Below are 26,253 nucleotides of genomic sequence, written 5' to 3'. Positions count from 1 at the left end.
TAAAGTTAAATTTGACTTTATTCATTTATTGATTTTAAAATTACTCAACCATTAATGTATTGATTTTGTGGTTTTGGTGATTTGGCCTCATTTAAAAAAAAAATTTGAAGTATATGCTTTGACACCTTGGAATCAAAAACCGATGGCTACAACAACCGACAGTGAAATCACAAGTTATGGTCCTGTTCAGGACTATTGTTAGCGTTTGATCCTGGGAGTCGAAAAGTCACTATTTCATATATATATATATGAAGCTTGTCTAATTTTCAGGATCACAAAACACTTTACAAGTCCAATAGATAAGGTTAATTGCACAAATTATATGGTATTTGGAGTGTAAACGAGTTGAGTCAAGTTAAGTATCACCCTAAACGAGTCTGACTCGGTTAAATATTAGATGAGTTTGAATCGAGTCATGAGTAAGCCAAGTCAGGCAAATTTGACTCGTGACTTGACTTGTTTATAATCGAGTCGGCTCGTAACTCAACTCGAACTCATTTGACTCGACTCGAAAAGCTCGATTACGACTTGATTAACGCGAGATTGAATTGGCTCGATTATGGCTCATTTGACCTTTTTTTTTTATATAACCTGCAGATCTTGTTTTACACAAATCAGATCCAATTTTTTGTAAATTTGCATCCAAATCAACATAAATCACATCAAAATACATCAACAAATTACACAACACAAACAATGACTAGTAATGTGAAAATACGGTTTATGATTTAGGGGAAATCGTTTGTGCGATTTGGGTTAATTGGGTTAAGGGTTAATTTGTGATTTTTTAAACATTTTGCATGTCAAATTACAATCACAGACCTAAAACTTGTATTTTTTGCAAAAAAAAAAAAAACTCTATACAAGCTACTATTGACTTGCGAGCTGAATCGAGCTGAGCCAGGGTAAACTCGAACTCTGCTCAATACCTAATTTGAGTCTTACTCAAGCCAACTCAGCTCGATTAAACTCAAACCAAGTTTGAGTATTTAACAAGTCAAGCCGAGCTGAGTTGACATGCGAGCGGTTTGGCTCGCCTGACACCCCTACATAGATACCTATTCGAATACAAAACCCCCTATGAATATAACTAATCCAATGATTAAACCCTTTATCATCTCATCACAAGGGAAAAAATAAACTATTTCATATTTCTTGTCAACTGGGGAAGGTTAATGCTTTTTATATGATTAAATATGGTCAGATTTTGTTGATGTTTTTGAAATTTGTAACAATCATGATAAATAAACAAAAGGATGGGAACAAAAGAAAAAAGAAAAATATTCTGAATTTCCTGATAATGCCTTCCCCAGATACTTTCATTGTTTTTTATTATTTTAAAATTTCATCTGAGAAAAAACAAGTAATTTATACGGTGAGCATCATCGACCATTCCCAGCCGTTGCAGGTGTATAGACGCTGACAGATCGGGCACCAACCATTTATCAATTGAAGAGACTTGACTTCTTTACCTTCTTTCCTTAGTGGAGGAGTTTTTATTCAAAAGCTAATTAAACCAGAACATTCCACGAAACTTCCTAAAGTAGAACTCCTAACGTAGAACTCGAGGAAAAAGATAGCAGGAAAATTTTATGCTTACTTTCATTTCACATCTTCCAACTTTACCCACTCAGTCTTGAACTTGACATTGCGTTCAAAACTATGACCACTTTTAGGTATACCTTATAGCTAATCATTTTAATTTTAAATAATACTATACATACATCATTTTTATACAATATTTCCTATATAATATTATATAGTAAGATATAATTGGGTAAAAATTTAATTTTAACTTTAAATTAGCCAATCATATCTTACTACATAATATTGTATGTGAAATATTGTATGAAAATGATGTATGTATAGTATTATTCTTTAATTTTATTACTCGGCATTAATATAAATATATATTTTTTAATACATTGGGTGTTTTGAAACCAAAGGGTAATATTGGCTCAAAAACTAACATTGGGTGTTTTGAAACCAAAGGGTAATATTGTCTTTTTCACGATAGATTAGGTCGCACATAATTTCAAAGTAGTAAATTAATACAAATAAAAATAAACCAAATCGTGTGGATCTTTGTGTGTTTAAAATAAGAGTTTCTTGTTTGTCAGGATTTCTTACGTATGTGTATGAATATAAATGGAATATGCTTGGAGTGTAAGAAAGAAAGAAAGAGATTTTCTCGGCAGTTTCTCTAAACTTGTAGTTCAATTTTTTAATTACTTGATAACAGAATAGCAGAACTTAATTTAATTTCTAAAATTGTTGAGTAAGTAATGTATTGAGATTTGAGAATTGAGCTTTACCTTTTGGAGAAGTTACCTCAGCGATGCGCCAAATCCTTTTCCTCTTTTCTGTTTCAATTTCCTTCCTTCACAGTGCGTCAAAACCTTTCTCCTTTCCGTCAAAGTCAAAGTAAAAAAAAGTGTCTGATGGCGGTCACCATCATTGCTAAAATTTGAAAACAAAGTTACAAACAGTAACGAGCTTCTCTTACTTGGACAAGACGCTGTAGCTGCTTCGTCCTTGGCGACTTCCTGCTTGTTTTGAGCGCTTTATTTTTTAAACGCCTTATCCAGAATTATCATATCAACTCTGGAAAATGTGGAAACCTTTGAAGAAATTTCTATAAGCTTATTCAATTATCGGCTTTACAAATTTTTTATAAATTAAAGTAATTAATATCGAAATAAGAATAATGATTTTACAATTTATCTAATTTGTTTCGTGAACTACCGTTAGGTGACCGATTGGTTTGATATAAGACTATAAACGAGCCGAGCCAAGTCGAGTTTTTGAATTATCGAGCTCGGCTTGTTTACTACAAGGTCGAGTTTGAGTTCGAGCTCGAGCCTGATGAGCCTTAGAATTACGACTCGAACTCGAGCTTGAGTCGGCTCACGAGCTGGCTCGAACTTGAGCTTGCGAGCCCCAGTCAAGCTCGAGCTCATTAAGGCTCGATCAAACCCAGGTTTGACCGAGCCAATTTCCCTTTTTTTACAGCCTACTTACAACCTTCCTTCTTTACATCCAATGTTGAATTTACACACACAAACAAAAAAATAATAATAACATAAATAGGCGCAATTCAAACTTCATAAACAGGTATGTCCAAAGAATTGAAATTTTGAACAATTGAAATCCAAACCACAATTCAATCCAGCCTTCCTGCATACATCCTTCCTTCTTTACATCCAATGTTTGTTTCTGTATTGTTTGGTCTTCTAGATTCCACTAAAGAAAGACACACAAAGATGCATTAATTTGAGTTGATCGACCAAAAAGTAGGAATAGATAAATCAGCTCATACATGAAAGCAACCTTTGAACAATTCCTTCAAATTTCAACAATTCACTGAGTGAAAATAAAGCTATACAAGATTAACTTAACATGAAAAAGGGTTATACCTTCCTTTACATACAACATATGATAACTATGGAATACAAGAACAAACTGTAGGAGCAATGGTGATTTTGAGTTTAAATTGATGAAAGAAGAGATGAAAAACTCACCGGTGGCTGCAAGAACACGGGATGAAGTCTGTCAGTTTCACAGTGGTGGCTAGTGTGATTTCGCGATTTGGGGCAGTCGATTTCACGGTGGTGGCTGGTGCGATTTTACGATTGGTTTGTGTGACTGCTTTTTTGGTTGGCGAGATCGGCGATGGAGAGGACTAATTTCACCGCGAGGTCACTGGTTCTAGGGTTAGGGTTCTTCGTTGGGTTTGCGATTTGGGAATTAGGGGAAATGAAATTGATTTGGGGAAAAATTGGGTGTTTTACGATTTTGCACTTTAGGGGGGTAATTGTCATTTTTTTAAAGTTTTTTCACTACCATATAATAGTTTAATACCTTATGGTCATGGTTAATAAAACTCACCAAAGCACCCTGCATAAGTGCATAGTGTATACACGAGCTAGCCCAGGCTCGTGAGCCCACGAGTCGAGCTCCCCCATGTTCGAACTTGACTCAGTTAATAAACCGAGTTCGAGTCGAGCTCCAGACGATCTTCAAACGAGTCGAGCTGAGCCGGCTCGCAAGCTGCTCGACTCGTCTGACAGTCCTAGTTTGATAGGTTGAGTTCAAGTTCCTCTTCAGTTACTAATAAGAGTAGCCACTATAGTTCTTATTCGGCCGATAGTTCTAGGGTCTTAGATGATTAATTAAAGTGCGCTTAAACTTGTTCGGATACTCAAATCATTAAAAAAAAAAACTCATTTCGTGAGTGATACTTAAGTAATACATGTTTTTACTAATAAAAAAAACCTTATAAATATCGCAAAATTTCTTATAAAATATAAAATATCAAAAATCTCGTACAGATTTCAAAAATCACCCCTATACAAGGAGATATCTGATAATAGAGTAAACGACACATTCTCACCCAACGTTTGATGAAATCCTAAGCTGGTACCATTGGTTACATTTATTCCAGATTCTCACTTTTAAAGTGACGAAAAAGTGTTTGATGTAATGGTAAAGGGGTAAATTGGTCATTTTGCATGGACAGCGCATGTTAGTAGATCGCCGCCTCTAATAGTCATTTGGCGCACGTTAGCAGAGGGCGTCTTTGACATTTTTTGCCCTTTTTTCGACGATTCTTCCACCCAAAATCACTTTTGTCACCGCCATTTGAACTCTCATCCTCCCTTCTACAAAACCTTACCCTTCAAAACCTCTCATCACTCGTGACATGCGACTGGTTTTTGCCAGTTTTTGACCGTTTTGAGCGGCGACAACCCCAATCACCACCACCATTTGACTCCTCGCATCCTCCCTTACAAAACCCCTAACCTTCTCAGCCTCGGCAGCTCACCATTTGCCGTCCACCACTTCACCAAAAAACGGTCGATGAACACGAACTCTCGACCTGCGAACGGTGACTAAGCAGTTGCTAGGGACATAAGGGTTTTATAGAGTTGGAGACGTTGGTTTTAGTGGTGGTGTTCAATTGAATTTTCGCCACCGAAATCGACCAGAATTCGACGAGGAACAAAGAAACCCTAAGCCTAACGGCGTCGATGATTGGAGGGGCCAATGAGTCAGGAACTAGAGAGGTTTTGGACGGAAAACTACGGGGAAGGTGATGGAGGTGACCAAGGGGTTCGACGCCGTCAGAAACAACCCAGATCGGGCAAAAATCGAGAGGGTGTGCAGTGATTGAGGATGTTATTGAGATAATTTGAAAATAAAATAGTAAGTTATAATTCTACTAATTTAGGGGTTAAAACGTAATTTATTAATTTAGAGTTAAGGGCATTATGATAATTGCACCCTCTATACCCTAAAAATTGCTAACAGTGTTATTTTAAGGGTGAGAATCTAGAATAAATTTAACTTGGGATGCTCATTTGCGATTTCATCAAACCTAGAGTGGGAATATGTCGTTTACTCTTGATAATATTCGTAAGAGGGTTAGACTAGCATTGGTGATAAAGTAATAATATAAGGTAACGTCGACTTTTCATCTGAGCACGTTTCAACATTTTTCAATTTTATTACGTGTTTAGTATTTTAAGCGAAGGTAGATTAAAGAAAGCAATTACTTGAATGAATGGAATGGAATTGCTTTCTACATTTAAAATATTTTAACACAAAGTAATACAATAATGCAATTACTTTATTCTTAATTATAGATAAATATGAATAAAGTAACTATCAACTATAAAGATTTTAGATAAAAATGAATAATGTAACTATCAACTATCAAGTTGATAAATGGATTATATTCGTTCACATTACATTTGTTATTGTCAAAATGTATACTTCTTGTTCTTATGTATGTTTTCCAATAATTAATACACCTAATCTCCAAGCCCAACATCTTAAGGATTGGTCTAGTGGTCAAGAAGATTTGTTTTCTTTATTGATTTCCTGGGTTCAAACCACCTAGGGGCCACCTACCTAGGGATGAAAATCAAGTCGAGTCGCTCGCGAGCTACTTGAACTCGACTCGATGTTGGCTCGAACTAGACTAGACATTAGTCAAGTTGAGTTCGAGTAGTTAATCAAGTCAAGTTCGATCATAGTAGAACTCGACTCGAAAAAAACTTGATTATACGAACTCGATTTCCAATTTCAAGTACCAAGTTCAAGTTCAAACTTGATTTCTTATGCTCGAACTCGATACTGTAGCGATCAAGTCAAGTTCGATTTACCAGATACTCAATTTGATTACACCCTTATCTACCACACTTGTGCTTTATTTGGAACATTAGACTTGTACGGTATTTAATGGGCACGGTGCATATTTATGCCTTATTTGGAACATTGAGTTTGTGGGGTATTTAATAGGCATCGAAGATCAGTTAAGATGTGCGCAAGTTAATCCGGACACCTCAGCCATAAAAAAAAATAATAATAAATATGTAAGCCCAAGTTAATCATATTATTCAGCAGCCACAAATTAGGTTTAATTAGGAAAAATAACAGTTAATTAAATTTCTCATAGTATTTTCAAATATCATTGAACAACAATTTTCTCTCCCTTGTTGTCATTGTTCATTTGGGATTTTATCATCTTACTAATCCATATTGCCATAAATTGTCATTTAAAGATACTTAAAAGGAAATTATTATTTGATGATACTTGACTTACCATAAATTTCCTCTCAAGTATCATTTAATAACAATTTCTTTAAATAGGTATCCTAAATAATAATTTATCTTGTAGTTAGGATTTTATTTAATATGCCTTAATCAGGGGATAAGATCAAGTATAATATATCGTAAAAGAGTAAATTGTTATTTAGTGATATCTAGGGAAATTATTAACTAAAAAATAATTTGTTTCCTATCCTATTCTTACCATTTTCAAAATACATATTTGTTTCCTCTTAAGTTTATTAATTTAACAAAACACCCCAAAAAAAAGTTTAAAAATTGACAAAAACACCGCTACCCACCCATATTTGCCAGATTCCCACCACCATCGCCAGAAGGTGGTCGAAATCTAGTATAATGGCGCACTACCGACTGGATCTGGTCGGTAGTGCGTTGATATAACCTAACATTTTCTAGCCAGATCTACTGTGAATATGGCCGAAAAAGGCTAGATCTACGGCCAAAGATTTGGTCATAGCTAGTCATTGACGACTAAACGCGATCAGATTTGGTCGTCAATGGCTAGATCTAGCCACAAATTTGATATTTTTCAGCCAGATCCATGATGGATTTGGCTGAAAAGGCCATCTTGACGAACGATCGGTCACATTCAATCGGTTGTGCGTTGATACGGTGACTTTAGCCACCTTACGGCAATAGTGGCCAGCTGTCGGTATTTAATGGGTGGATGATGGTATTTTTATAATTTTTAATATTTTTATTACAGTGGTGTTTATAAATTAACAAACCTAGAGGGATGCTTTTGTTAATTTTTAAATTTTAACTCTGTTACCATCCAATTGTTTTTCAAAAATACTAATCAAAATTCTAAAACACACGCAACCGATATAAACCCAAAGTTGATGATAATTACGTTTAGTCCAACATGAATACTTTATAGACGAGACGACACGATTGAAGTTTACATCCAAGTTGGAAAAATAAATGGTTTTAAATTGATTTATAGCTCACGGAACTACGGAGGGAAGGAACGAACACCAAACTAACCCATGAAAACGACACCTAACCAATAGGAGACCAGGCCAAACACAACTCTCCAATAAAATAAGGCCAAATCACACTGTACGGTGACCTTTTATTCTGCCAGCTGTTACATGTGAACAATGTCTCTCTCGTCGTAGCAGTTACCATTTAATTTTGCCCTCCCCTCTGAATTAAAAGATTTGAACCACCACACTCATCGACGCTACGCCGAAACTTCTTCACCATTAACTTAACTTAATCCCTAATTTAAAAAAATTAGTGTGACGAAAGCAAAGCGATTTGGTGAGATTATAAAGAGAGAAAGAGGACTGTTGAGTAGTCAGTCACTTAGTGGGAATAGCACAGACCTCGAAGTGTTCGTGAGAGAGAATCTATTTTCCTTGGATTTGGAGATTTTCTCTCGCTTTTTCTAGATCAAACAAACAAACGTAAATTTTCTTAAACTTTCTATTTTCAGTTGCAGTGGATCTGAATGGGGAAAGGAGGCGAAGATTACGGTTCGCGAGAAACTATTAATTCTAGATCGGACGAGGATCGTGATATCTTCCCGGCCTGGGCCAAGGACGTTGAAGAGTGTGAAAAACAATATCAGGTTAACAGAAGAACGGGGATAAACTCAGGGGACGTCGGACGGCGTCGTAGGATCTGTGGCTTAAATGAACTGGAGAAACACGAAGGTCCGTCCATATGGAGTTTAATACTGGACCAGTTCAACGACACGCTAGTTCGAATTTTACTCGCCGCGGCGGTTATTTCGTTTGTGCTGGCTTGGTACGACGGCGAAGAAGGTGGCGAGATGGAAATAACGGCGTTTGTGGAGCCGTTAGTGATTTTCCTTATACTGATTATTAACGCAATTGTTGGTGTTTGGCAAGAAAATAATGCGGAGAAAGCTTTGGAGGCTCTGAAAGAGATTCAATCAGAGCACGCTACGGTGATTCGTGACGGTAATAAAATCCATAAGTTGCCGGCTAAGGAACTTTTACCTGGTGATATTGTGGAGCTCAAGGTTGGTGATAAAGTTCCTGCTGATATGCGTGTTGTGGAATTGGTTAGTTCAACTTTAAGAGTTGAACAAGGTTCGTTAACTGGAGAGAGCGAGGCGGTTAATAAAAACACCAAAGTGGTTCCTCCAGATGCTGATATTCAAGGGAAAAAATGTATTCTTTTTGCTGGAACTACAGTTGTGAATGGGAATTGTGTGTGTTTGGTTACACAGATTGGTATGGAGACTGAAATTGGGAAAGTGCATAAGCAAATTTATGCTGCTTCACAAATTGAAGAAGACACGCCGCTGAAGAAGAAGTTGAATGAATTTGGAGAGGTTTTGACAATGATAATTGGAGTTGTATGTGTGCTTGTGTGGTTGATTAATGTTAAGTACTTTCTTAATTGGGAGTATGTTAATGGGTGGCCTAGGAATTTCAAGTTTTCGTTTGAGAAATGTACTTATTACTTTGAAATTGCTGTTGCATTGGCTGTGGCTGCAATTCCTGAAGGTTTACCTGCCGTGATTACCACTTGTTTAGCACTTGGTACGCGTAAAATGGCTCAAAAGAATGCGCTTGTGAGAAAGTTGCCGAGTGTTGAGACATTGGGTTGTACGACTGTGATATGTTCTGATAAAACTGGTACTTTGACAACCAATCAGATGGCTGTGATCAAACTTGTAGCAATGGGTGGTACAGTTGATAAATTGAGAAGTTTTAAGGTTGATGGGACTACATATAATCCTTATGATGGATATATACATGATTGGAACCCGGGTCAATTGGATGCTAATCTTCAAATGATCGCCAAGATAGCTGCTGTGTGTAATGATGCTGGTATTGCGCAGTCAGATCATAAATTTGTTTCTCATGGGATGCCTACTGAGGCAGCTCTGAAGGTGAGACCATCTAGTTTTGGCTGTTTTTGTCTTTTTTTATTTTGTTCGTTCTGTTATGCTTTTGGATGTTTGTATTATTGCATTTTATCATTTTTCTAGTACAAACTTTTGGTAATTTGTTGATTTGCGCATACATATTTTTCAAAATAGTCGTTTTGGTTGTTCTTTTTACATATCTTGTGTTCTTGGGATTTAATCAACAACTACCTTTTTGGTGGATGCAACTTGAAGAGGATTTGTTTACTTTGTCGGTTGCTTTTCTTTTTCTTCTTAGAATTTCTGCGTTGTATAGTATTGATGTAACCTGCCATGGTGGTCGTTCTGGATTTTGATTCAATTCGTTTCTTTTTCATTTCAGGTTCTAGTTGAAAAAATGGGTCTCCCAGCAGGGTTTAGTGATGCATCCGCAATTACTGGGGATGACATTCTACGTATGCAAAATACTCCACATACTTTGTCTTTAATTAATTTTCCTTGCTACTGAAATGTTTGAAGTTAGAAATTCACATACTCTGCTTTCATGTTTTATGTTTCGCAAGGTTGTTGCCGCAAATGGAATGAATATGAAAAACGGATTGCAACTCTTGAGTTTGATCGTGATAGGAAGTCCATGGGTGTTATTGTCAACTCTCGTTCTGGGAAGAAATCATTGTTGGTGAAGGTGTTCCTTCTCTCTCTCCTCCCCCAAATATGAATGATGTCCAACTATAAAACATATGCCATTCTTTTTGTAAATTAGATGTGAACTATTGATTTCCACTCTTATAATTGGCCAAATGGTGCATTGTTCTGCATATTCATCTCTTTTTCTGGTTAAGTAAAGGCAAAACATATTGAAGGCTCTTTTGTGTGAAAATAAACTTTATTTGCTTTATTGGATTTCTTGGAAAATGCAAAAATTTGAGTGCTATTGATGTCAATTTTGACCCGAACACATGACTGCCCCATCACACAAGCTAAACTTTATAGCCAATAGTTTCACTCATTGGGAACTCTTTTAAGTCTTGATAGTCTATGATCCATGACTTCAATTCTATCTTCTGTCAAAATTTTCTTAGTTGCTGTTTATAGATTTCATTGTTTATTTAACTTTTTCTGTATTTTGAATGTTTTGTCGTCTTCCTATATCAAAAGATCAGTAGTCCAGTAAATCAAATGCTCCTTTGCCCACTAATAATATATATATATATATTCTGTGATAAAGATTTCTGTTCATTTTTGTGTCAGTTGTAAAAGCTTGTTTAGAGTTCTAACATGCAGTGCTAATATGTCAGGGTGCTGTGGAAAATCTACTGGAGAGGAGCACAAAGATTCAGTTGCTCGATGGTTCTGTTGTACCACTGGACCATAATTCAAGGAACATTATTTTACAAGCCCTTCATGAAATGTCGACTGGTGCATTACGCTGCTTGGGTTTTGCGTACAAAGATGAGCTTCCTGAATTTGAAACCTATGATGGTACTGAAGATCACCCAGCTCATGCACTTTTACTTAATCCATCCAACTATGCATCAATTGAGAACAAACTTACTTTTGTCGGCTTGGTTGGATTGAGGGTATGTAATAATAGATATTTGAATATTGTTCACTTATGCAATTATATTTCTGTTCTATGAACTGACTGTGACAATTAATTTTTTCTATTCTTAAAAGGATCCTCCAAGAGAAGAGGTTTCGCAAGCAATTGAGGACTGCAGAGCAGCTGGAATTCGTATCATGGTTATTACAGGAGATAACAAGAATACAGCGGAAGCTATATGTAATGAAATAGGTGTATTTGAACCTAACGAAGACATTAGTTCGAAAAGTTTGACTGGTAAAGAGTTCATGGAGCTGCGTGATAAGAAAGCCCATCTAAGACAAAGTGGTGGGCTATTGTTTTCCAGAGCTGAACCAAGGCACAAGCAAGAGATAGTTAGGTTGCTCAAAGAAGATGGGGAGGTGGTTGCCATGACTGGTGATGGAGTTAACGATGCCCCTGCTCTGAAACTGGCAGATATTGGGATTGCCATGGGCATTGCTGGAACAGAGGTAATTAATCATTTTTGTTTGTACAAATATCATCTTGTATTTACTTTTTATGGTACACCTGATTCTACTAAATCAGATCTTTGAAGAATTCAGTTTGTAAGGTGTAGAACAAGATAAAGGCGATCGAAAGATCTCATTTTTAATTGGATAACATAGGGAGTTATGCAACAGCATTTATTTTACCAATTCCCAAGTGGTTTGAGTAAGGGATTGTGAGGGATCTAATGTTGTTAATTGTTATTCTGTTTATTTGGTCCTACTCATTGATTTGAACTGGTAATTTGTTACTTTTCCCCTCATTCTCATCTTTTCTATTTTCAGGTTGCAAAGGAAGCTTCTGATATGGTGTTGGCAGATGATAATTTTAGTACAATTGTTTCTGCTGTCAGTGAAGGCAGATCCATTTACAACAACATGAAGGCTTTTATCAGGTTTTTATTTTTTATTTCTCATTCATGCAGCGTCTATAATAAAATTCAAAATGAAACATGCTTTTATCTGAAAGTTGATGTTCACTAGGTTTTAGTCATTAAAAATGGAAGTGAAATGGTCACGAATGATATATGTGGGTGTCGAGACAGTAAATTGCAACAGTTCTGGTGTAACTAGTTGAATGATATATAACATATTATTCCTGGCTGAAGTTTTCTTTGATACATGGTCTTATAACTGATTTGGTTGTAAAATTAGAGTCCAAACTCCCACTTGATACCAGATATGATGGAGTGATAAGTAATTTAAGAATTGATGCATGTTATGTATTCGATGCACTTTTTTAAGAGCTAGTAGCTTAATTCTCTGGAGCAGTATAATGTTATTGTTTCCTCACTCAGTCATTTCCGTTGACAGTATTGAACTTACCACAAGGAATGGCACCCTCAACCAAATTTTCGTATTTATTTTTTATTTTTACCTTTAATTACTGCACTCCTATTATTTATTTTTTCCCTTGGAAGTCATTTCTAGATACTAAGAGATGGGATTATATTAACTGAGACATTTCATCTATTTCAGGTATATGATATCTTCAAATATTGGAGAGGTTGCCTCTATATTTTTAACAGCAGCTTTAGGTATTCCTGAAGGCCTGATACCTGTCCAGCTTCTGTGGGTAAATCTTGTTACTGACGGACCACCTGCAACAGCATTGGGATTCAATCCCCCAGATAAAGACATAATGAAGAAGCCCCCTCGTAGAAGCGATGACTCTCTCATTAGTGCTTGGATTTTATTCCGCTACTTGGTATTTTATCTTCTTTAGTTCCCATTTTTTAAGCGTTTAACTTTCATATTTGGGTATTGCTTAATCTCTCATCAGTTCCCATGTTTTAAGCATTTAACTTCCATATTTGGGTATTGCTTAATCTCCCAAGGGAACATTCTTTAAATTTTACTGGAATTTGCAATTTATCTACTCTACTTCTCTGCACAGGTCATTGGGCTCTATGTTGGAATAGCGACCGTTGGTATTTTTATCATTTGGTATACACATGATTCTTTCTTGGGCATCGATCTTATCGGGGATGGCCACACTCTTGTCAGTTACTCACAGCTTGCCAACTGGGGTCAGTGCTCATTGTGGGGGAATTTTACTGTTTCACCCTTCACAGCTGGGAGTCAGGTGTTCTCCTTCAATGATAATCCTTGTGATTATTTCCATGGTGGGAAAGTAAAAGCTATGACACTTTCCCTTTCTGTGTTGGTTGCCATTGAAATGTTTAACTCCCTCAATGCCCTTTCTGAGGATGGGAGCCTCTTGACAATGCCCCCTTGGGTCAACCCTTGGCTACTTGTGGCAATGTCTGTTTCATTCGGTTTGCACTTCTTGATCCTGTATGTGCCATTCCTTGCTCAAGTTTTTGGTATTGTGCCTCTAAGCTTCAATGAATGGCTCTTGGTTTTGGTCATTGCATTCCCTGTGATTTTAATTGATGAAGTTCTAAAGTTCGTGGGGAGAAGTACAAACGGATCTCAAACGTCAAGGAGGAAATCTTCAAAAACGAAATCAGAGTGAGACAATTTGCAACATATTCATGGAGAAGTTGTTCAGTACTCCTGATACTGCCTGCCGTGTATCGAATCCGCGGTGTCCGACCTATATTTTTGGTTCCATCCAGTTAACAGGGATTGTATGGACTATGGAGAACTGGCTTACGCTGGTACTTTTTGTCTACCATAAGCTCTTTAATTTTTTGGGTTCTTTCAAACCACATATTTTAGTGTTGGAAATCAACAAAAGTTCACAGTTATTTTTTTGCCATCTGATGGATGTGCTAAATGGTCCTGTAAACCTTCTGCTAATGCAGTAAGTTGCTAACTTAAAAACACGAAAGTGTAAGTTAAATCAATCCATTTCGCCCTTTTTCTTTATGCAGATCCTTGTTATGTACAAAAATTTGCGAAGAAACTGGAAGATGCAACATGTTTCTTCACAAAAACCATCATAGGAGTAGGAAAAAAGTAATAGCAGGTACTGAATGGTTAAAAGAGTGATGTGAATGAGGAAATGAGCCATATGTTTGGTGAGAATGAATTGACCAAGTTAGTTTTCAGTTGGTGACTGAGACTGAGCTGGTTGACCATATCAATTGCTTTTCCATCAAGGGCAGAGCAGAGTCAAGTTTCTCAATGACTAATCTTGATGCTTTTAGGATAACTCATCGTCACCGCTCTGCTACTGTTTTTAAAATTTTTCTGATTAAAGGCCATTGAATTTCAGATATGAAGACGTTGAATGGGAAATTGATATATTAGAAACTAGAGGCATGTTAGGTGGATAAAGAAAGATTAGCTGTACCTACTAAAACTAACGATAACGTCTATGTTAAAGAGATTATATATTATTTTCTTCATCTGAAATTATACCTCAACTGGGTCATTTCTCTAAAAACTGGACTTCTGTTGAGTGCTGATAAGGGATTCATTTAGAGGAAACTGATAGGAACGAATGAGATTGAGAGGGGCTCTTAAAGCCTTGTTAATTGTAAATACTTAAAATCAACTCGACCAAAGCTAGTTAAGTAAAGAGATTCCATTGTCAATGAGTCTCCAAATCCCATCTGCTTATGATAAATTTATTTATTGTTAATTTTGTTATTAAAAGGTTAAATTATTATGGAGGTACTATTGGCTTGCTAAGAACAGTTCAACTGTAATTATATATTGTCAGCTCAGCTGTCGTTACGTCCCACAATTTTCAAAAAATTGTCAAAATTCATTATACATGCATTTACAAAGTTTTCCTATACTTTCACGTTAAAATTAATGGTAAAGATTTAACAAATAATCCCAAAAGAATGATAAGCTCATTTATGACTTTTTACAAATATTGAAAAAGTTTCAACTTTTTGAGATCATTTCCATTTTAAATTGATGATAGTAATAATAATAATTGATGATGTAGAAATCTACACTAACAAGAGAGACATGATTGACAATGTTAGAATAAAGATCAAATAATAATATGATGTTGAATACTCAGTAATTAATATAAAATAACAAAGAACGAGAAATACTTTTTAAAGTGGTTCGACTTTTTAAAATAGTTCGACTAACTATAACGCAAAACTTATATCCATTGTTATATTATTAAATATCTATAATGCAAAACCTACATCCATTTCTTATGTTATTGAATACTACATTTACTGTTATGTTATTGAACATGTGATATTAGCGATCTAATTCACAAAAAACGATCTAATTTATAATTGGTCTATATAACACCCATTACAAGGTTGAGTTTGAGATAAACTCAAATTCAATAAAATAGAAAAGTTACATGATCGTTAGCCTTGATCACGAGATATTTACATGTCAATTGGAGATTTATCCGCTTTGAATTTTTCCGCGCAACAATGACAACATAATAATAATAATAATAAGGCCCCTTTGGTACAACATTTTTACCTTATCCTATTCCACTATCCTATCCAATCATATCCAAATACATATTTGTTTTAATATTCAAAATTTTCTTCAAGATACAATACTATTCTATTCAACTCAAAATATTTATATTATTTTTAACTCCCTAAGTTTGTTAATTTAACTAAACACCCATAACAATAAAAGTTTATAAACGGACAAAAACACACTCACCCATCCACATTTGTCAGATATCGGCCACCATCGTCGGAAGGTGGCCAGAATCTACTGTAATGATGCATTACCGACTGGATATGGTCAGTTGTATGCTGATCTGACCTTTTTTGGTTAGAATCCACAGTGGATCTGGCCGAAAAATGCTAGATATAATTGTTATCAATGGCCAAATATGGCTAGATGTGGTCTTTTTAGGCCAGATCCACGGTGGACTAGCCGACAAAGGCCAAATCGGCGTACTACCGGCCATGTCCAGTCAGTAGTGCATAATTACGATAGATTTCGACTACCTTTCGACGGTGGTGGTTAGAGTCTGACAAATGTGGGTGGTTGGAGGTATTTTTATTAATTTATAAATTTTGATTATTGAGAGTGTTTAGTTAAATTAACAAATCTAAAGAGTTAAAAATAATCTAAATATTTTTAAAAAATATTATTAAAAAAAAAAACTTTTAATACTACCCAACTCAACTTTTTTTCAAAAAACTATTCAAAAAATTGGGTATAGTTAAAAGGATGTTATGGACTGAGCTGCACAGCACACAACTTAATTTTACCTCTTGTTGATATAAAATCAACAGCAGATTTTGAGGATTTCGAAACATCCCTGATGATGTTTATGAAATTTCTCAAACTCAAAGTCAAACTTTCAGAAATGTAGCAGAATTTGTTACAGGGAAAAAGTTAGAAACTTCTTTGGACATCCTTAGAAAAAGGCTTAGAACAGAGTCTCCATTTCACCTTTTACTAATTCTCTGCTCTGGTTTACTTAATCAAGAATGGTTTTTGTTTGCTATGAAGAACAAGTTGACATAGAAATACTAAAGTAAATGTAAACGCAAGACTTTAAACGCAAGAGGTGTGAAATGAGTGAATTAGAAGGAAACTTTAAAACAATTGGCAGACAATGATGTAACTGTGCTTCCCCCAAAAAATGCTTTTTTCAGCCCCAGAATGAAGAAGAAATTATATTAATAAATGAAGAAACTTCTAATTTTTTTTTTGATAATTAGAATATTCAGACTAGCTTATACGTATTTCAACTAATTTTTCGAGATCTTAAAACTAATAATCAAATAAGAGTTTTAGTGGTTACCCCTATTACCAACCAAGGAGAGATTCAAACTTATAACTTTTTGAGTAATACACCTAAGAGTTTTTATCGAACCACTTGGTCACCCAGATATAATTAAAAGGAAAAAAGGAACTTTTAATCCATTAGCTTATTGCAAAAGAAAGTGTTTTTAAAACATTATACACAAGTCATATTTGAGACAAATTTAATGTAGATTTGGGGTTTTCTTAATTTCAGGGGCAAAAGATTTACCTCAAAAACTAAGGATTCCTTTCACATCTAAAACTTGTTTGATTCATATTTGGGGCTTCAAAGTAGGGGTAAAATAAAATAGAACCTGTTCAATCGTTCACACAAACAAGGAAGCTGATTGATTTGTTCAGGGAATACTTGAAACATTTTCACAAAACATTTGTGTTTCTTTTCCCAATGTCATATTTGGTTTTGGTGTACCATTTATTATTTGATATTAAAATTAAAGAGTAAACGACTTTTTCCCACCAAGGTTTGCCTTAATGACACTTTTCCACAAAAAAGTTTTAAAATACCACTTTTCCATCCAAAGTTTATATTCCATTAATACCCAAAATACATTTCACTTTCTCAGCCGGTGTTCGTCGAGTTACCAGGCACGAACTAGGGTAAGAGAGGTTTTGTATAATGGAGGCCGGTGGATCGAATGATGGTGACTGATTGAATATTCGTCGTCGGAATCAGTTGAAAATCAGTTAAGAATAGGAAACCCTAACTTTGCGGTGGTCGACAATTAATGAGAAATCAGGTGTCAGATGAGAGAGTTTTTTTAGAGAGGAGATCGAAGGTTCAAATGGTGATGACGAAGGCAATTTTCTCCCTCAGAATCGGCTTTGAGTAGTAACGAAATATTAACTTTGGGTGGAAAAGTGTCATTAAGGAAAACCTTGGGTGGGAAAAAGTCGTTTAATCTAAAATTAATTGGCAACATCTTTCAATCGATTTCAGAATCACCCTTGCCATTATGACACTTCACAGTTCATCCGTGGAGGAATTAGGTTCAACCAAAAATGGTTGCCCCAATCATGCTTGTAAGCCAGGATCCTCTCTGTGTTTTACCTTTTTTTTAAGACTTTTCTTAGAACTTTTATGAGTGTACAATAGCAGATGAACACCCATGTAGTCATTCCACAGTAGATATAACATCCATACCTAACATAGAAACCCAATTTATAATAGAAAAATGAAGATAAAAAAGAAGGGTACGTGAATAACAATTAAGCTAGAAAAATGGTTTCAGTGAAACTGAGTTATCGTGAAGGAATGAAGGCGTGTGGAAAAGAGATTAGGAAGTGTAGGCCACCGTTTGTGACTAATAATAATAGTCCCTCAATGATACAGAACTAATCATATTGCATTTGCCTCATTACACGAAAGGTGTACATGCTGCAGTAATCAAGTAGGACCCTGCTTCATCTAATCCCAGTTTTGATGGGTTCATTTCATTAACATTCAAATAAACAAGGATTTGTTTGACATCTTACCTAACCTTAATTTCTTGTACTAAAAAATACTTGATAATTATCCCAATACTTACAGGGATTCTTCATTAAGATTAAAGAAAGAACATTCACTATACAGGTAAATTGATCAAACAAAATCACAAGAACATCACAGAAACCATTATATTGACATCACAAGTGAATGTTACCTTTTATGATATAGGTTATGGGTCCTATTATACTTGTTGCCAGTTGGTATTTTTTAGTAGATAGGCAATTGGTGACGTTGGTATTTATAACATAAAAGACGAAATCAGTAGCTCTATTTTTTGGTATCTATTATATAAATTATTACTCTTTTTAGACCCTTGGTTACTAGTTTAAGTTTTGTGTCAAGTAAATAAACATTGACGATCCGAAATTAAATACTGTAGTCATACAGGAGCAAAAGTTAGATACTTTAAATCACCAAACATATTGACCGTACTCTCTTTTTCTTTGTCATTTCAGCTATAAATCCCTTGCACAGAGAGTTTTGTAACTAAACCTCACCAAAAAAAAAAAAAAAAAGGCTCACTGATGTCTCGTGTTGGAGGCTCAAGCAAGTCCCTGGCGAAGCCAATTGCCGGGGACGACCTTACATTCTTTAGACAAAACCAACCATTTGAGCTCCAACAGTACCCGAGAAGAGATAAGCCTGATGTCTCTCGCACTCTCGCGGAGCTCTTAAGGCGTGTAGAAGATGCCAATAGTTCAGGTGACAACACTCCTATTGATCATAGAGTGCTTGAGATTAGCTATTCTTGCAGTTCCGTGCCAACATCACACCCTTTTGTTCTTTCTTTTAACAACTTAACATACAGTGTAAAAGTTCGTCAAAAGCTAGAGCTTCCATGTTTTGGAAAGGACGCTCATGATTCACCAGAGAAGATCTTACTCAATGACATATCAGGGGAGGCGAGAGAAGGTGAAATCATGGCCGTTCTTGGTGCTAGTGGATCGGGGAAATCCACGTTGATTGATGCTCTTGCAGACAGGATTGCAAAAGACAGCTTGAAAGGAACAGTGTCTTTGAATGGTGAAGTTTTGGAGTCGAGGCTTTTGAAGGTGATTTCTGCATATGTCATGCAAGATGATCTTTTGTTTCCTATGTTAACTGTAGAAGAGACGCTTATGTTCTCGGCCGAGTTTCGGCTTCCTCGTTCGCTTTCAAAGAGTAAGAAGAAGGCTAGAGTTCAAGCTCTGATTGATCAACTTGGTCTCCGCAACGCGGCTAACACAGTCATAGGTGATGAAGGACATAGAGGAGTTTCTGGAGGTGAACGCAGGAGAGTTTCCATTGGAACTGATATAATTCACGACCCAATTCTCTTGTTTCTCGATGAACCCACCTCAGGTCTAGACTCAACAAGTGCGTTTATGGTGGTTAAAGTCTTGCAGCGAATTGCCCTGAGCGGAAGCATTGTTATCATGTCTATTCACCAACCAAGTTACCGAATTTTAAGCTTGCTTGATCGCTTGATTTTTCTTTCACATGGTAACACTGTCTTTGGTGGCACACCAGCGAATATTCCTGAATTCTTTTCCGAGTTTGGGCATCCGATTCCTGAGAATGAGAATCGAACAGAGTTCGCTCTTGATTTGATTCGTGAGCTTGAAGAAACTCCTGGTGGAACCTCTAACTTAGTGGAGTTCAACAAGTCATGGCAAAACAGAAAGAATCCGAGAAAGCCAGAGTCCAAGAAAACAAGTCTATCCCTGAAAGATGCAATAAGTGCAAGCGTTTCAAGGGGCAAACTTGTTTCTGGTGCTCCGAGTGACTCCAAATCAACTTCCTCATTTCCAACTTTTGCCAATCCTTTTTGGATTGAAATGATAGTTATTGCCAAAAGATCACTCACAAACTCAAGAAGAATGCCTGAGCTATTCGGAATTCGCTTAGGCGCTATTCTTGTAACTGGGATTATCCTGGCCACCGTGTTTTGGCATCTAGACAACTCACCCAAAGGCGTTCAAGAACGTATAGGCTTCTTCGCTTTCGCCATGTCCACAACTTTCTACACCTGTGCAGAAGCAATCCCAGTCTTTCTTCAAGAACGAAACATTTTCATGAGAGAAACAGCTTACAATGCTTATCGCCGTTCTTCATACGTTCTTTCTCACTCAATCATCTCCCTCCCTTCTTTAATTTTCCTCTCTCTTGTCTTTGCCGCCACAACCTTCTGGGCTGTGGGCCTATCAGGAGGCTTCTTCTTTTACTTCCTCGCAATCTTGGCCTCCTTCTGGGCCGGAAATTCCTTCGTAACTTTCCTCTCCGGCGTCGTGTCTCATGTCATGTTAGGCTTTACAGTCGTTGTCGCCATTTTGGCTTACTTCCTCCTCTTCAGCGGCTTCTTCATTTCCCGCAACCGAATTCCTCCCTACTGGATTTGGTTTCACTACATTTCTCTGGTGAAATATCCTTACGAAGGCGTTATGCAGAACGAATTTGGCGATCCCACGAAATGCTTCGTGAGAGGAGTGCAAATGTTCGACAACACGCCATTAGTGGCAGTGCCGGAGGCCGTGAAACTGAAGCTGCTGAGTAGTATGAGCGGTGTTTTGGGCATAAACATTACGGGCAACAGTTGTGTGACAACTGGGGTGGACACATTGGTGCAACAAGGAATCACAGATCTCAGCAAGTGGAATTGCTTATGGGTTGCAGTTGCTTGGGGATTTTTCTTCAGAATTCTCTTTTACTTTACATTGTTGTTAGGCAGCAAGAACAAGAGGACATGAATAATTCCATATAATAATGATGAGAACATGAAAATTGTTCAAGGATTTTCTTGTTTATACAATAATTTTAATTTTTTTTCAGAGTCGATGAAGTGTGAATGCTAGTGGTTTCGCTTCTTAAATTGCAAGATTTATAGTGGAAGATACTTTTATTCTTTGTTTTATCTTCTTCTGTTTTCTCATTTTGTGCCTGAGGAATTTATTTGTTTTTAAATTTACAGTCTAAATCAAAATATCGCCTGCGAACAGATAATTACCGATACTAAAATAAGTGAATTATTTTATTATCTATATAAAGAGTCCAACAATTATCTAAATACCCAACATAAATAAAATAAAAACTAGAAAAAGGCTAATTAGTTTATATGTCATCTTTATATTATTTAATTATCTATATAAAGTCATATCAATAATTTTTTTTTTTTAAAAAGAAAGATATATTGTATTAGTTAAAAAAATACGACCAATTTATAAGAGATATTTTCATTTTTACGAGTTAGAGAAACCATTTGTTCGAATAAAAATATTTGATCACATATTAAATGCAATATGAATGGTGATTTTAATAGACAATCTATTTCAATAAAGTAAACATAAAATCAAGTACTTTAAATATTAAATAAATTAGACCATTTGATTACACGAACCAAATTAATCAATACCTATAAATTATAGTTTATTTACAAGAATATTTTAAGGATATAATTGACTTTTTATTTACGTATAAAATATTAAAATTTACACTATAAACTATCTCCACTTAAATAAAAGATAATTATTTAGGAAAAATAAGTCAATTTGAGAGATTAATTGTTCAATTGTAACAAACCAATTTTTTTAATTGTTTCTTTAACTTGGTTTTTTTATTAATATATTCTTTTAATCAATTTAGAGGGTTAACAGTTATATAATATTTTCAATCAATTATAAATGTGTTTAATATTAATCAATCTCTTCCAAAAAACAAACAAACAAATAATTTAATAAATTTTAAAATTGGAGAATTTGGAGTTTTGGACTTGTGATTTCATATACCTAAGATTAAGAATTCAAATTTCTATGTAACACCAAACTTGGTCTTACATTTAAGATTAAGAGTTCTAATTTTTATTTGATTATGTTCATATGTTAAATATTTATATTTAATTTAAAAATTATTAAATTAAAATGTATAGTGACATAATATATTTCATTTATGTTTGAGAATAATTTAATATAATTCATTATAGGCTATAATTTATTAATTCATTACATTAATAATAAAACTTCACATAATGGAAAAGTACAATGGATTGGGTTAAGTAGCTCCAATTCATTTAGATTGATTTTGCTCCATCCATCAAGAATTGGGTTAATCTAAAGTAAACGTGTTCGATTCTGGACAACTCAATTATCTATCACTTCATTAAAAAATTTAAGTAATTCATAAAAAATATCATTTTATTAATTTAATATCAAATTAATTGAATCGGTTCATATTATAAGAAATTATACGACTTAATATATAATATATTAAATTAACACCACATATATACAAAACGGGCATACATAATTTAAGAGTAATACTAACCTTATAAAGAGCCAAAGAAAGAACCATACAAAGAATCAAATCCAACTCTTGAAATTCATTATTGCCTCTTTCTTTCTCTTTTTTTTTTTTATTTATTTCAAAGATTAAATTTAATTTTTTATATGACTCTTTATAAGACTAATATTACTCATAATTTAATATATCTGTTAATATCTACTCTAAAGTCTAAAAGAGAGAAACACAAAAAGGACTATGCTACAGCCAGCTGTCCTCAAGTTTTATTGCATTGTACTCTCTATCTATTGTTGAGTGAATTAATTTGTTTTTAATCTTGAGCAAGATTCTGTTTATGAGAATGGAGAGCGGCTCCATAGACAAATGAAGAAGAAACTTACTGCCACAATAAACTAATCTTATTGTGGCAGTAAATTTCCGCATCATTTTGTCTATTCATAAAAATTGATTTATAACTTAATCTTATAAATTTTTTTTCACAACTTTAACATGATAGTTCGCGATTAATCAGCTTATAAATGAACAGACGAGACTCATTTACAAGTTGATCAATTATAAATTGCCACGTCAAAATTCTGAGAAAAAAATTGTGATATTAGATTATAAGTTTAGTATTAAAAAACAAATTAATTCACTCAACAATAGATAGAGGGTACAGTGCAATAAAACTTTGGACAGCTTACTCTAGCACAGTCCTTTGTGTGTTTCTGTCTTTTAGTCTTAGAGTAGATATTAACATATTTATTAAATTATGCTAACCACGTTTTGTACATATGTCGTGTTAATATTGTGCTATTATATTAAAAATTAAAATTTATTATTTAATATATGTCATATTAAGTTATATAATTTCCTATAATATGAATCGATTCAATTAATTTGATATTAAATTAATAAAATGATATTTTTATATTAATTACTTTAACATGTGTAATCATTTTTTTTTTTTAATGAAGTTAATTAAGATCATGAAAAATGAAGTTTGAAACTCCATGACATGGATTATTATGTAATTATAATTAGATTAATAGATGTATTATGTAAATGCAAAATGATAACTTTCTCACTTTTTTTTTTTTTTTTTTTTTTATATATTGACCATTGAGTTAATTACGTTTCTAATTTCTACCATAATAGTTGGGCCTGCTATCTTGGGCTTTATGAGACTACTTATAGTAGGCCCAAGTCCAATAGTGTTCTAGTCCAAGTCAGGCTTCGAAAGAGTTATTATGATCTGCTGCCCCCTACCCTTTTGATTAATCGCCCCACCTATAGGACAAAATCGTCATAATCAGAAATAAGAAAAATAAAGAGAATATTTAGTATGTAATTTAAGAATTTGATGTCACTCTTTCTTTTCATTCACAACAAATGCCATTTTTGTATTTTATTTGAGAATTTTATAAATGGGAAATTTTACCAATTGAAAATGCTGTAATATATGAGTCAAAGCATAAATTATTTAGGAATGGACGGGACACGAACATGAAAAAAGCAAAGAAATTAAGTAATAAAAGAAAGATTAATTGAAAATTTGAAGGTAAGTAAGGATTTTGTAGAAGCATCATACATTGCCTTCAGTTTACCCTCATGTATTTATAGATTGACTCTGCCGATTAATATGCTATGTTCTAAGGTCATGGACGTGTTCAATAATAATCTACAAAACTTCTAGTCTAAATTTTGACATACAAGCTTATGTGTTTTAATTGGATTAGACGACTTTGAATTAAAAATAAATTTAAAAATATTATATATCAAACAAACAAAATTACTAGTAATCACGTCAGTTTTTCTATCAATATATTATCAATAATATTAGTCTTACAAACATTTTTCACTAACACATTTTACTAACTCACGTGATAGCTTGCAATTGGCTTTGTCAGTTGGACCCCATTGTTGGATAAACATGATCTATGCGAATTGATCAATTACGAGTTGACACGTCGTGTTTGTGAGAAATGTTTATCAGTATAGTATTATTCGACTTGCTATTGGAGTGAATCAAGGAATAATTGATATGTTGGAGTAATTCAAGAATTGATTGATACTATGTTTAATATAAATATTCCGTTACATTTTCTTGTGTGATTATGACATTATAGCAAATATTGTATTTCCTTTTTATTCCTTTGCACTTTAGTATAAATAGAAAACTATTCTTCTCAATTCTTTCTCTCAGGCATACTCAAACAATTTCTGTTTATTCTTCTCACATTTGCCATTAGATTTAAGCTTCATATAAAAATAATTAAAAACAGTTAATACTTGCATGTTACATAACTAGAGAACTAATTTTTTAAGTGCATGAAAAACATTTAATTAACTGTGATTTATAGATCTCTTATAATTTTTAAAACTACTTTAATGCAAGATATATCTTCCATATCTTCATCTTAATTTTATAATAAATCAACTAAAGTTTCATAAGCTTGATTCGAATTAATATTTATTCAAATGAGTATTATAGTCGCAAACATAAGATTTTAGTAGTTAGATATAAGATTTATTATTTCCAATAATCAATAAAACCCATCACCTTTCTAGATTCAAAGTCTAGTTTCATCATTTACTCAAGCTACAAAAAGAAAAGTGCTAATCCCAAGGGGTTGATTTAGTGGTCAAGAAGGTTTGTCTCTTCCATTTACTTTTTGAGTTCAAATCACATTGGAACCACCTGCCACATTTGTGGTTTACCTGGAACATTAGGCTCGTAGGATGCTTAATGGATTTTAAAGATTAATTGAGGTGCGTGTCAGTGGCCCGAATACCCCATTAGGCTTATAAGATGTTTAATGGACTTTAAGGATTAATTGAGGTGCGTGTAAGTGGCTCGAATACCCCGATTTAAAAAAAAAATTGTAAGGGTTCAACTAACATAAGATTTTAGGAGTTAAATGCTTATGTTTATGTATAAGTTAAATGCTAAAAATGAATTATGCCTTTAGAATATTTTACTTTTAATATGTCAAAAATATTGAAAATGAAATTGAGATCAAAACAAAACCCGAATTGTTCTTGCAATCTTCCAGAAATTTCAAAAATATTTTACATTGAGATTTAGGTAAGAATAATTAATAAAATGGTAAAAAATAAAATAAAATAATAATAGTAATCAAGACAAATGATATATCAATAGAATATATGTACAGTTGTATGAGTTTATCTAGAAGAGTTATTATTTATCATAATAATATCAATATTCAAGTTGCGACATGTGCTGAATATGTCATAATACAGCAAATTAATCAATCATTTATATAATTATTTTAATCGATTCCATTTTTTGGGTAGTGATTGATGAGTGAACGTGGGAGGCACAATTATTGGTTTTTGTTTTTTTATTAGGGGCAAGAACTATGGTTTAGGGGTGTACACGAGCTGAGCCGAGTCGAGCCGAGCTGAGCATCTGAGCACTTGAGTTCGGTTCGTGATGAACAGTGTCGAGTTCGGGTTCGAGCTGAGCTCATTCGAGCTTGAATACTTGGGCTTGAGCTTGAGCTCGCGAGTATGGGTGGGCACTTGAGCTCGAGTAATCGAGCTCAAGTTTCGAATTTATTATGAGAAGGGGGCTGTTTGTTATTTACAAAATTTACAATTTGGCCCTCCAAACGTGATGAGGCTCGCGAGCCTATCAAGCCGAGTTTCACCCTGATTGAACTCTGCTCAACCCCTTAAACGAGCCACTCGAGCTCGAGCTCGACTCTATTGATTTCAAGTTGAGTTCGAGCTC

General features: G+C 34.5%; 2 protein-coding genes across 2 annotated transcripts; both read left to right on the top strand.

Annotated features, from left to right (window-relative positions):
- The first annotated feature begins 7,856 nt into the window (after window positions 1-7,856).
- LOC116115797 (calcium-transporting ATPase 4, endoplasmic reticulum-type-like) lies at window positions 7,857-13,906 on the top strand. The gene is made up of 8 exons (XM_031401928.1): window positions 7,857-9,505; window positions 9,864-9,936; window positions 10,045-10,166; window positions 10,780-11,061; window positions 11,159-11,536; window positions 11,858-11,967; window positions 12,551-12,779; window positions 12,969-13,906. Exons 1-8 carry the CDS (start codon window positions 8,090-8,092, stop codon window positions 13,548-13,550), a joined length of 3,192 nt encoding a protein of 1,063 aa, XP_031257788.1. The 5' UTR covers window positions 7,857-8,089; the 3' UTR covers window positions 13,551-13,906.
- A 4,843-nt stretch (window positions 13,907-18,749) lies between these two features.
- LOC116115854 (ABC transporter G family member 20-like) lies at window positions 18,750-21,056 on the top strand. Its single transcript, XM_031401983.1, has one exon. The coding sequence runs from the start codon at window positions 18,770-18,772 to the stop codon at window positions 20,969-20,971; it is 2,202 nt and encodes a 733-aa protein (XP_031257843.1). The 5' UTR covers window positions 18,750-18,769; the 3' UTR covers window positions 20,972-21,056.
- Window positions 21,057-26,253: the final 5,197 nt, after the last annotated feature.

The sequence above is a fragment of the Pistacia vera genome, unplaced genomic scaffold (genome assembly GCF_008641045.1).
Source record: "Pistacia vera cultivar Batoury unplaced genomic scaffold, PisVer_v2 Contig754, whole genome shotgun sequence".
NCBI classification, from domain to species: domain Eukaryota; kingdom Viridiplantae; phylum Streptophyta; class Magnoliopsida; order Sapindales; family Anacardiaceae; genus Pistacia; species Pistacia vera.
Note: the sequence above shows the minus strand (reverse complement) of the source record. Positions and strands in the feature narration are given on the sequence as shown.